At 42.6% G+C, this 13,101-nt stretch overlaps 1 protein-coding gene across 2 annotated transcripts in view; it reads right to left on the bottom strand.

Moving 5' to 3' along the window:
• Positions 1-12,592, bottom strand: part of LOC124121022 (ectoine dioxygenase-like) — a 34,166-nt gene extending 21,574 nt beyond the window's left edge. Inside the window, exons 1-4 of one of the 2 annotated variants that reach the window (XM_048398311.1) lie at positions 12,342-12,592; positions 10,687-10,765; positions 10,258-10,339; positions 9-119 (exon numbers count right to left, since the gene is read on the bottom strand). In XM_048398311.1, coding sequence (XP_048254268.1) covers positions 9-119; positions 10,258-10,339; positions 10,687-10,765; positions 12,342-12,501 — 432 coding nt within the window. In that variant the 5' untranslated portion in view covers positions 12,502-12,592. The remainder of the gene's footprint in view (positions 1-8; positions 120-10,257; positions 10,340-10,686; positions 10,766-12,341) is intronic. The other variant, XM_046483962.2, reaches the window with a different exon arrangement.
• Between the last annotated feature and the right edge of the window lie 509 nt (positions 12,593-13,101).

Here is a 13,101-nt window from a genome sequence, read left to right as displayed (position 1 = left end):
GGATATACCTTTTCACAAGTCCTCACAACCCTTTCACTGCGCGTGACAAGACCTGTGACGTCATCACCTGGTTGTTTCCAACATGCCACGCGAGTCTTCCTTCCAGTGTTGTCATCTGTCTGAAATTTGTATCGAGATTTGAATATGACATGAAATAAAGCCTCGGCACGGCAACCATATTGGCAATATATTTTATAGTTTTAATAATTTAACAGGCTATCCAGTAAAAGCCATCTCTTTTTCTACAAAAGTGAGTAAGTGAGTTGGGTTTAACGCCGCTTTTAACAGTATTTCAGTTATATCACGGCGTGTCAGCTTAATGTGGGAGGAAAGCCCGAAGTGATGCAGGTCTCAGACGTTTACCACTTCGGTGAAACCCACGAGCACGGGTATGGTGCTGACAAATTTTTCTACTATAGTCTGACTGTGGTTCATATACTTCTTAAATTGTCCGTAAGGTACACAACGCTAAAATAACATAGTTTCCAGTAAAAGAGTTTTAAACTATAGCTTCTAATGACGTTTTAAACAAATATTCGGTATTTTCCATTTTTTTAGTGCAATATATGCAGCACACATACATGCAATGACAGTTGACACGCAGCTTGATAAACTATACCAGTTTGTAAAACAAGGTTATTTAATGAAAACGAAGTGAGCAATGAAAGCAATAAGCTCATATGAGAAACAAAGCATGTTGTTATGTTGACGAACAAAGGTCATTTAGAAACAACCATTAAACTGACTACAACAAGAGCTTGTCTAACTTTGCAAGTGTGCACGTGTCAGTCATTCAATTGGTCAGGTACTTCACTAAGTCATCCCATTGGTCATGTACTTCACTAACACTGACTAAGTCATCCCATTGGTCACGTACCTCACTAAAATTAAGTCATCCCATTGGTCAGGTACTTCACTAACACTAAGTCATCCCATTGGTCACGTATTTCACTAACACTAAGTCATCCCATTGGTCATGTACTTCACTAACACTAAGTCATCCCATTGGTCAGGTACTTCACTAACACTAAGTCATCCCATTGGTCAGGTACTTCACTAACACCAAGTCATCCCATTGGTCAGGTACTTCACTAACACTAAGTCATCCCATTGGTCATGTACTACACTAACACTAAGTCATCCCATTGGTCATGTACTTCACTAACACTAAGTCATACCATTGGTCATGTATTTCACTAACACTAAGTCACCCCATTGGTCATGTACTTCACTAACACTGACTATAAGTCATCCCATTGGTCAGGTACTTCACTAACACTAAGTCATCCCATTGGTCATGTACTTCACTAACACTAAGTCATCCCATTGGTCATGTACTTCACTAACACTAAGTCATCCCATTGGTCAGGTACTTCATTAACACTTAGTCATCCCATTGGTCATGTACTTCACTAACACTGACTATAAGTCATCCCATTGGTCATGTATTTCACTAACACTAAGTCACCCCATTGGTCAGGTACTTCACTAACACTGACTAAGTCATCCCATTGGTCAGGTACTTCACTAACACTAAGTCATCCCATTGGTCATGTACTTCACTAACACTAAGTCATCCCATTGGTCATGTACTTCACTAACACTAAGTCATCCCAATGGTCATGTACTTCACTAACACTAAGTCATCCCATTGGTCATGTACTTCACTAACACTAAGTCATCCCATTGGTCATGTATTTCACCAACACTAAGTCAACCCATAGTGTTGCAATATAGTCTGGGGCTCAGTGAAACTTTGTAATCTGTGAGTGTTGTGTTGCGGCATAGTCTGGGGCTCAGTGAAACTTTGTCATCTGTGAGTGTTGTGTTGCGGCATAGTCTGAGGCTCAGTGAAACGTTGTTATCTGTGAGTGTTGTGTTGCGGCAGAGTCTGGGTCTGTGTGAAACTTTGTTATCTGTGAGTGTTTTGTTGAAGCATAGACTGGGGCTCAGTGAAACTTTGTAATCTGTGAGTGTTGAGTTGTAGCATAGACTGGGGCTCAGTGAAACTTTGTAATCTGTGAGTGTTGAGTTGTAGCATAGACTGGGGCTCAGTGAAACTTTGTGATTTGTGAGTGTTGAGTTGTAGCATAGACTGGGGCTCAGTGAAACTTTGTAATCTGTGAGTGTTGAGTTGTAGCATAGACTGGGGCTCAGTGAAACTTTGTAATCTGTGAGTGTTGAGTTGTAGCATAGACTGGGGCTCAGTGAAACTTTGTGATTTCTGAGTGTTTAGTTGTAGCATAGACTGGGGCTCAGTGAAACTTTGTTATCTGTGAGTGTTGTGTTGCGCATAGACTGGGGCTCAGTGAAACTTTGTGATTTGTGAGTGTTGTGCTGTAGCATAGACTGGGGCTCAGTGAAACTTTGTTATTTATGAGTGTTGTGTTGCGGCATAGTCTGAGGCTCAGTGAAACCTTGTTATCTGTGAGTGTTGTGTTGTAGCATAGTCTGGGGCTCAGTGAAACTTTGTGATTTGTGAGTGTTGTCGTATTGTCTTTGGCTCAGTGAAACTTTGTAATCTGTGAGTGTTGTGTTGTAGCATAGTCTTTGGCTCAGTGAAACTTTGTTATCTGTGAGTGTTGTGTTGTAGCATAGTCTTGGGCGGTGTGAAACTTTGTTATCTGTGAGTGTTGTATTGTAGCATAGACTGGGGCTGTGTGAAACTTTATTATCTGTGAGTGTTGTGTTGTAGCATAGTCTGGGGCTCAGTGAAACTTTGTGATTTGTGAGTGTTGTGTTGTAGCATAGACTGGGGCTCAGTGAAACTTTGTGATTTGTGAGTGTTGTGTTGTCGTATTGTGTTTTGCTCAGTGAAACTGAGTTATCTGTGAGTGTTGTGTTGCGCATAGACTGGGGCTGTGTGAAACTTTGTGATTTGTGAGTGTTGTGTTGTAGCATAGTCTGGGGCTCAGTGAAACTTTGTGATTTGTGAGTGTTGTGTTGTAGCATAATCTGGGGCTGTGTGAAACTTTATTATTTATGAGTGTTGTGTTGTAGCATAGACTGGGGCTGTGTGAAACTTTGTGATTTGTGAGTGTTGTGTTGTAGCATAGACTGGGGCTGTGTGAAACTTTATTATCTGTGAGTGTTGTGTTGTAGCATAGTCTGGGGCTCAGTGAAACTTTGTGATTTGTGAGTGTTGTATTGTAGCAGAGACTGGGGCTCAGTGAAACTTTGTGATTTGTGAGTGTTGTGTTGTCGTATTGTGTTTTGCTCAGTGAAACTGTGTTATCTGTGAGTGTTGTGTTGTAGCATAGACTGGGGCTGTGTGAAACTTTGTGATTTGTGAGTGTTGTGTTGTAGCATAGACTGGGGCTGTGTGAAACTTTATTATCTGTGAGTGTTGTGTTGTAGCATAGTCTGGGGCTCAGTGAAACTTTGTGATTTGTGAGTGTTGTATTGTAGCAGAGACTGGGGCTCAGTGGAACTTTGTGATTTGTGAGTGTTGTGTTGTCGTATTGTGTTTTGCTCAGTGAAACTGTGTTATCTGTGAGTGTTGTGTTGCGCATAGACTGGGGCTCAGTGAAACTTTGTGATTTGTGAGTGTTGTGTTGTAGCATAGACTGGGGCTCAGTGAAACTTTGTGATTTGTGAGTGTTGTGTTGTAGCATAGACTGGGGCTCAGTGAAACTTTGTGATTTGTGAGTGTTGTGTTGTAGCATAGTCTGGGGCTCAGTGAAACTTTGTGATTTGTGAGTGTTGTCGTATTGTCTTTGGCTCAGTGAAACTTTGTAATCTGTGAGTGTTGTGTTGTAGCATAGTCTGGGGCTCAGTGAAACTTTGTTATCTGTGAGTGTTGTGTTGTAGCATAGTCTTGGGCGGTGTGAAACTTTGTTATCTGTGAATGTTGTATTGTAGCATAGACTGGGGCTGTGTGAAACTTTATTATCTGTGAGTGTTGTGTTGTAGCATAGTCTGGGGCTCATTGAAACTTTGTAATCTGTCAGTAAAGTGTTGCGACATAGTCTGGGGCTGTGTGAAACTTTGTTATCTGTGAGTGTTGTGTTGTAGCATAGACTGGGGCTGTGTGAAACTTTGTTATCTGTGAGTGTTGTGTTGCGGCATAGTCTTGGGCTGTGTCAAACTTTGTTATCTGTGAGTGTTGTGTTGTCGTATAGTCTTTGGCTCAGTGAAACTTTGTTATCTGTGAGTGTTGTGCTGTAGCATAGTCTGGGGCTCAGTGAAACTTTGTAATCTGTCAGTATTGTGTTGCCGCATAGTCTTGGGCTGTGTGAAACTTTGTTATCTGTGAGTGTTGTGCTGTAGCATAGTCTGGGGCTCAGTGAAACTTTGTTATCTGTGAGTGTTGTGCTGTAGCATAGTCTGGGGCTCTGTGAAACTTTGTAATCTGTCAGTATTGTGTTGCGGCATAGTCTTGGGCTGTGTGAAACTTTGTTATCTGTGAGTGTTGTGTTGTAGCATAGTCTGGGGCGGTGTGAAACTTTGTTATCTGTGAGTGTTATGTTGTAGCTTAGACTGGGGCTGTGTGAAACTTTGTTATCTGTGAGTGTTGTGTTGCGGCATAGTCTGGGGCTGTGTGAAACTTTGTTATCTGTGAGTGTTGTGTTGTAGCATAGACTGTGGCTGTGTGAAACTTTGTTATCTGTGAGTGTTGTGTTGCCGCATAGTCTGGGGCTGTGTGAAACTTTGTTATCTGTGAGTGTTGTGTAGCGGCATAGTCTTGGGCTGTGTGAAACTTTGTTATCTGTGAGTGTTGTGTTGCGGCATAGTCTGGGGCTCAGTGAAACTTTGTAATATCCGAGTATTGTGTTGCCGTATAGTCTTTGGCTCAGTGAAACTTTGTTATCTGTGAGTGTTGTGTTGCGGCATAGTCTGGGGCACAGTGAAACTTTGTAATCTCCGAGTATTGTGTTGTCGTATTGTGTTTGGCTCAGTGAAACTTTGTTATCTGTGAGTGTTGTGTTGTAGCATAGTCTGGGGCTGTGTGAAACTTTGTTATCTGTGAGTGTTGTGTTGAAGCATAGACTGGGGCTCAGTGAAACTTTGTTATCTGTGAGTGTTGTGTTGTAGCATAGACTGGGGCGGTGTGCAACTTTGTTATCTGTGAGTGTTGTGTTGCGGCATAGTCTGGGGCTGTGTGAAACTTTGTTATCTATGAGTGTTGTGTTGTAGCATAGACTGGGGCTGTGTGAAACTGTGTTATCTGTGAGTGTTGTGTTGCGGCATAGTCTGGGGCTGTGTGAAACTTTGTTATCTGTGAGTGTTGTGTTGCGGCATAGTCTGGGGCTGTGTGAAACTTTGTTATCTGTGAGTGTTGTGTTGCGGCATAGTCTGGGGCTGTGTGAAACTTTGTTATCTGTGAGTGTTGTGTTGTCGTATAGTCTTTGGCTCAGTGAAACTTTGTTATCTGTGAGTGTTGTGCTGTAGCATAGTCTGGGGCTCAGTGAAACTTTGTAATCTGTCAGTATTGTGTTGCGCATAGTCTTGGGCTGTGTGAAACTTTGTTATCTGTGAGTGTTGTGCTGTAGCATAGTCTGGGGCTCAGTGAAACTTTGTTATCTGTGAGTGTTGTGCTGTAGCATAGTCTGGGGCTCAGTGAAACTTTGTAATCTGTCAGTATTGTGTTGCGGCATAGTCTTGGGCTGTGTGAAACTTTGTTATCTGTGAGTGTTGTGTTGTAGCATAGTCTGGGGCGGTGTGAAACTTTGTTATCTGTGAGTGTTGTGTTGTAGCTTAGACTGGGGCTGTGTGAAACTTTGTTATCTGTGAGTGTTGTGTTGCGGCATAGTCTGGGGCTGTGTGAAACTTTGTTATCTGTGAGTGTTGTGTTGTAGCATAGACTGTGGCTGTGTGAAACTTTGTTATCTGTGAGTGTTGTGTTGCCGCATAGTCTGGGGCTGTGTGAAACTTTGTTATCTGTGAGTGTTGTGTTGCGGCATAGTCTGGGGCTCAGTGAAACTTTGTAATCTGTCAGTATTGTGTTGCGGCATAGTCTTGGGCTGTGTGAAACTTTGTTATCTGTGAGTGTTGTGTTGTAGCATAGTCTGGGGCGGTGTGAAACTTTGTTATCTGTGAGTGTTGTGTTGTAGCTTAGGCTGGGGCTGTGTGAAACTTTGTTATCTGTGAGTGTTGTGTTGTAGCATAGTCTGGGGCTCAGTGAAACTTTGTGATTTGTGAGTGTTGTATTGTAGCATAGACTGGGGCTCAGTGAAACTTTGTGATTTGTGAGTGTTGTGTTGTCGTATTGTGTTTTGATCAGTGAAACTGTGTTATCTGTGAGTGTTGTGTTGCGCATAGACTGGGGCTCAGTGAAACTTTGTGATTTGTGAGTGTTGTGTTGTAGCATAGACTGGGGCTCAGTGAAACTTTGTGATTTGTGAGTGTTGTGTTGTAGCATAATCTGGGGCTGTGTGAAACTTTATTATTTATGAGTGTTGTGTTGTAGCATAGTCTGGGGCTCAGTGAAACTTTGTGATTTGTGAGTGTTGTCGTATTGTCTTTGGCTCAGTGAAACTTTGTAATCTGTGAGTGTTGTGTTGTAGCATAGTCTGGGGCTCAGTGAAACTTTGTTATCTGTGAGTGTTGTGTTGTAGCATAGTCTTGGGCAGTGTGAAACTTTGTTATCTGTGAATGTTGTATTGTAGCATAGACTGGGGCTGTGTGAAACTTTATTATCTGTGAGTGTTGTGTTGTAGCATAGTCTGGGGCTCATTGAAACTTTGTAATCTGTCAGTAAAGTGTTGCGACATAGTCTGGTGCTGTGTGAAACTTTGTTATCTGTGAGTGTTCTGTTGTAGCATAGACTGGGGCTGTGTGAAACTTTGTTATCTGTGAGTGTTGTGTTGCGGCATAGTCTGTGGCTGTGTCAAACTTTGTTATCTGTGAGTGTTGTGTTGTCGTATAGTCTTTGGCTCAGTGAAACTTTGTTATCTGTGAGTGTTGTGCTGTAGCATAGTCTGGGGCTCAGTGAAACTTTGTAATCTGTCAGTATTGTGTTGCCGCATAGTCTTGGGCTGTGTGAAACTTTGTTATCTGTGAGTGTTGTGCTGTAGCATAGTCTGGGGCTCAGTGAAACTTTGTTATCTGTGAGTGTTGTGCTGTAGCATAGTCTGGGGCTCAGTGAAACTTTGTAATCTGTCAGTATTGTGTTGCGGCATAGTCTTGGGCTGTGTGAAACTTTGTTATCTGTGAGTGTTGTGTTGTAGCATAGACTGGGGCGGTGTGAAACTTTGTTATCTGTGAGTGTTGTGTTGTAGCTTAGACTGGGGCTGTGTGAAACTTTGTTATCTGTGAGTGTTGTGTTGCGGCATAGTCTGGGGCTGTGTGAAACTTTGTTATCTGTGAGTGTTGTGTTGTAGCATAGACTGTGGCTGTGTGAAACTTTGTTATCTGTGAGTGTTGTGTTGCCGCATAGTCTGGGGCTGTGTGAAACTTTGTTATCTGTGAGTGTTGTGTAGCGGCATAGTCTTGGGCTGTGTGAAACTTTGTTATCTGTGAGTGTTGTGTTGCGGCATAGTCTGGGGCTCAGTGAAACTTTGTAATATCCGAGTATTGTGTTGCCGTATAGTCTTTGGCTCAGTGAAACGTTGTTATCTGTGAGTGTTGTGTTGCGGCATAGTCTGGGGCACAGTGAAACTTTGTAATATCCGAGTATTGTGTTGCCGTATAGTCTTTGGCTCAGTGAAACTTTGTTATCTGTGAGTGTTGTGTTGTAGCATAGTCTGGGGCGGTGTGAAACTTTGTTATCTGTGAGTGTTGTGTTGAAGCATAGACTGGGGCTCAGTGAAACTTTGTTATCTGTGAGTGTTGTGTTGTAGCATAGACTGGGGCGGTGTGAAACTTTGTTATCTGTGAGTGTTGTGTTGCGGCATAGTCTGGGGCTGTGTGAAACTTTGTTATCTATGAGTGTTGTGTTGTAGCATAGACTGGGGCTGTGTGAAACTGTGTTATCTGTGAGTGTTGTGTTGTGGCATAGTCTGGGGCTGTGTGAAACTTTGTTATCTGTGAGTGTTGTGTTGCGGCATAGTCTGGGGCTGTGTGAAACTTTGTTATCTGTGAGTGTTGTGTTGCGGCATAGTCTGGGGCTGTGTGAAACTTTGTTATCTGTGAGTGTTGTGTTGTCGTATAGTCTTTGGCTCAGTGAAACTTTGTTATCTGTGAGTGTTGTGCTGTAGCATAGTCTGGGGCTCAGTGAAACTTTGTAATCTGTCAGTATTGTGTTGCGCATAGTCTTGGGCTGTGTGAAACTTTGTTATCTGTGAGTGTTGTGCTGTAGCATAGTCTGGGGCTCAGTGAAACTTTGTTATCTGTGAGTGTTGTGCTGTAGCATAGTCTGGGGCTCAGTGAAACTTTGTAATCTGTCAGTATTGTGTTGCGGCATAGTCTTGGGCTGTGTGAAACTTTGTTATCTGTGAGTGTTGTGTTGTAGCATAGTCTGGGGCGGTGTGAAACTTTGTTATCTCTGAGTGTTGTGTTGTAGCTTAGACTGGGGCTGTGTGAAACTTTGTTATCTGTGAGTGTTGTGTTGCGGCATAGTCTGGGGCTGTGTGAAACTTTGTTATCTGTGAGTGTTGTGTTGCGGCATAGACTGTGGCTGTGTGAAACTTTGTTATCTGTGAGTGTTGTGTTGCGGCATAGTCTGGGGCACAGTGAAACTTTGTAATCTCCGAGTATTGTGTTGTCGTATTGTGTTTGGCTCAGTGAAACTTTGTTATCTGTGAGTGTTGTGTTGTGGCATAGTCTGGGGCTCAGTGAAACTTTGTAATCTGTCAGTATTGTGTTGCGGCATAGTCTTGGGCTGTGTGAAACTTTGTTATCTGTGAGTGTTGTGTTGTAGCATAGTCTGGGGCGGTGTGAAACTTTGTTATCTGTGAGTGTTGTGTTGTAGCTTAGACTGGGGCTGTGTGAAACTTTGTTATCTGTGAGTGTTGTGTTGCGGCATAGTCTGGGGCACAGTGAAACTTTTTAATCTCCGAGTATTGTGTTGTCGTATTGTGTTTGGCTCAGTGAAACTTTGTTATCTGTGAGTGTTGTGTTGTGGCATAGTCTGGGGCTCAGGGAAACTTTGTTATCTGTGAGTGTTGTGTTGTAGCATAGACTGGGGCTGTGTGAAACTTTGTTATCTGTGAGTGTTGTGTTGTAGCATAGACTGGGGCTGTGTGAAACTTTGTTATCTGTGAGTGTTGTGTTGCGGCATAGTCTGGGGCTGTGTGAAACTTTGTTATCTATGAGTGTTGTGTTGTAGCATAGACTGGGGCTGTGTGAAACTGTGTTATCTGTGAGTGTTGTGTTGCGGCATAGTCTGGGGCTGTGTGAAACTTTGTTATCTGTGAGTGTTGTGTTGCGGCATAGTCTGGGGCTGTGTGAAACTTTGTAATATCCGAGTATTGTGTTGCCGTATAGTCTTTGGCTCAGTGAAACTTTGTTATCTGTGAGTGTTGTGTTGCGGCATAGTCTGGGGCACAGTGAAACTTTGTAATCTCCGAGTATTGTGTTGTCGTATTGTGTTTGGCTCAGTGAAACTTTGTTATCTGTGAGTGTTGTGTTGTAGCATAGTCTGGGGCTCAGGGAAACTTTGTTATCTGTGAGTGTTGTGTTGTAGCATAGACTGGGGCTGTGTGAAACTTTGTTATCTATGAGTGTTGTGTTGCGGCATAGTCTGGGGCTGTGTGAAACTTTGTTATCTATGAGTGTTGTGTTGTAGCATAGACTGGGGCTGTGTGAAACTTTGTTATCTGTGAATGTTGTGTTGCGGCATAGTCTGGGGCTGTGTGAAACTTTGTTATCTGTGAGTGTTGTGTTGTAGCATAGACTGTGGCTGTGTGAAACTTTGTTATCTGTGAGTGTTGTGTTGCCGCATAGTCTGGGGCTGTGTGAAACTTTGTTATCTGTGAGTGTTATGTTGCGGCATAGTCTTGGGCTGTGTGAAACTTTGTTATCTGTGAGTGTTGTGTTGCGGCATAGTCTGGGGCTCAGTGAAACTTTGTAATATCCGAGTATTGTGTTGCCGTATAGTCTTTGGCTCAGTGAAACTTTGTTATCTGTGAGTGTTGTGTTGTAGCATAGACTGGGGCTGTGTGAAACTTTGTTATCTGTGAGTGTTGTGTTGCCGCATAGTCTGGGGCTGTGTGAAACTTTGTTATCTGTGAGTGTTGTGCTGTAGCATAGTCTGGGGCTCAGTGAAACTTTGTAATCTGTCAGTATTGTGTTGCCGCATAGTCTTGGGCTGTGTGAAACTTTGTAATCTGTGAGTGTTGCTTTTGGATTTAGAAGATAATGTTGACAGCTCCTCACAGAATACGCATTAGCCTGGATATATTCACTCTCCTCGAAGGCGCGTGTCACTTTCTTCAGTTCATCGGGCTCGAGAAGACCACTGAAAAAACATCCAAAGTTCACACGAACTCTGACAACAATGACAACAACGTCGAAATTAACTCAGACCACAACAAATTAATTCTTTTAAAAACAATTTTTGCAGTGATTTTCTAATAACGCAATTACGATACACTTTATGCATTTCATAAGATACTTTACAAAGCAGTGACAACTAAATCTGCTATGGGTGAGAGGAATTTAACACACAAATTGAGAATATTCATTCGCTGTGTTTCAGTTTTGGGAAATAATACATTAATGTAATGACATTCAGGGCAAAGTTCAGGTTGATGGTATTTCACAAGACAGCTACTACTGCCAAGATGATACAACAGTAGACAGTACCGAATAATAACATATCCCTTCTCATCAAATCCTCTTTTCATCGCGTCAGTAGCCTCGAAGGGCGATGTGTAGTTAAACTCTGAAAATACAATACAATACAATACAATACGATACAATACAATACAATACAATACAATACAATACAATACAATACAATAATCATTCCGGGTGATACTTCCTTGAAGATGCTACAGCAGACAGTACCGAATACTGCCTTGATGATGCTACAGAAGACAGTACCGAATACTGCCTTGATGATGCTACAGAAGACAATACCGAATACTGCCTTGATGATGCTACAGAAGAAAGTACCGAATACTGCCTTGATGATACTACAGAAGACAATACCGAATACTGCCTTGATGATGCTACAGAAGAAAGTACCGAATACTGCCTTGGTGATGCTACAGCAGACAATACCGAATACTGCCTTGATGATGCTACAGAAGACAATACCGAATACTGCCTTGATGATGCTACAGAAGACAATACCGATTACTACCTTGATGATGCTACAGAAGACAATACCGAATACTGCCTTGATGATGCTACAGAAGACAATACCGAATACTGCCTTGATGCTACAGCAGACAGTACCGAATACTGCCTTGATGATGCACAGAAGACAGTACCGAATACTGCCTTGATGATGCTACAGAAGAAAGTACCGAATACTGCCTTGATGATGCTACAGAAGACAGTACCGAATACTGCCTTGATGATGCTACAGCAGACAATACCGAATACTGCCTTGATGATGCTACAGAAGACAATACCGAATACTGCCTTGATGATGCTACAGCAGACAATACCGAATACTGCCTTGATGATGCTACAGAAGACAATACCGAATACTGCCTTGATGATGCTACAGAAGACAATACCGATTACTACCTTGATGATGCTACAGAAGACAATACCGAATACTGCCTTGATGATGCTACAGAAGACAATACCCAATACTGCCTTGATGCTACAGCAGACAGTACCGAATACTGCCTTGATGATGCTACAGCAGACAATACCGAATACTGCCTTGATGCTACAGCAGACAGTACCGAATACTGCCTTGATGATGCTACAGCAGACAATACCGAATACTGCCTTGATGATGCACAGAAGACAGTACCGATTACTACCTTGATGATGCTACATCAGACAGTACTCTGACAATACAATACAACACAACACAACACTAACAATATTCGCACAGTGTCCTTATGCGGTCCTGCCAATGAACCGACCGGAAAAACGTAGCGTGATCAAGCTGATACGCATTCACCCTTTGTGTACTGAACAGTTTTTGGGAGAGACAGAAGTCTCAACACAAGTGCTTATAACATGAATGACTGTATAAAACGGATACAATATATCTTGGAACCAATTCATTGTTATGTAAAAGGTTCTGCTCTTTCTATAATAAATAATTCGATTCATTTACTTAAAGAGAACATCGTGGGCTGATTCAGTGATATGCTAGACTTTATGTTCCTTGCTGTACTCAACACCTGCATATGGATATGTGGTCGACAATAGGGTTTGCCACTATATCACCTGGGCCAAAGGATCAGTATTATGTCACTCCACGTCGCCTGGAGAGTATCAACTACTACGTCATGGTGTCATGGTGACAATATATAAATGAATGCACCTACCAGTGAGAGCCATGGCGCCGCGTCTCGTCTGGTTGTGGCTGGCGTAATCAGCACGGCAGATGTGCTCTGTCGGCATGTAGGTCAGTGTGCAAGTGGATGTCACACACAAGTTGTCAATATTAACATTTATTTTTAGCGTACACTTACTTAATGTAAACATTAAATGGCGTCCCGTTTAGTGAACCTAGCCAGTTCGATGTGGAGTCCTGCTGTTGGAGCAGGTCCCCGGCTGAATGCATACTTCCAATACAAACCGCATCTCTAGTATGTATTGATCCACTTACGAGTGAATACATGTTGTGCCTCCCGGCTCTGCTGCCAGTAGGTTGTTCTACATACTGCCCTGACGAGTAGTCTTTGTTTCGTCAGGACTTGTAGAAAGGTTTTGGTTTGCCGATTGCAAATCATCATCTGTTTTATGCTTATTACTAATATAGTAGTCCAGGCAAAATGCGGTTTCACTTGGAACTAATTGCAACGGAGTTTATTTCGGAAGCACCGTTCACCTGTATTTTGTGTGTACGTGTCGGAACCTCCGTTCACCGGTATTTGCTGTGTAAGAGCTGGAACCTCCGTTCACCTGTATTTGCTGTGTAAGAACTGGAAGAACCGTTCACCTGTATTTTGTGTGAACGTGTCGGAACCTCCGTTCACCGGTATTTGCTGTGTAAGAGCTGGAACCTCCGTTCATCTGTATTTGCTGTGTAAGAGCTGGAACCTCCATTCACCTGTATTTGCAGTGTAAGAGCTGGAACCTCCG

The sequence above is a fragment of the Haliotis rufescens genome, unplaced genomic scaffold (genome assembly GCF_023055435.1).
Source record: "Haliotis rufescens isolate VD_foot unplaced genomic scaffold, xgHalRufe1.0.p SCAF_18, whole genome shotgun sequence".
NCBI classification, from domain to species: Eukaryota; Metazoa; Mollusca; class Gastropoda; order Lepetellida; family Haliotidae; genus Haliotis; species Haliotis rufescens.
The sequence above is the reverse complement of the archived record's forward strand: the minus strand, read 5'-3'. Positions and strand labels throughout refer to the sequence as shown.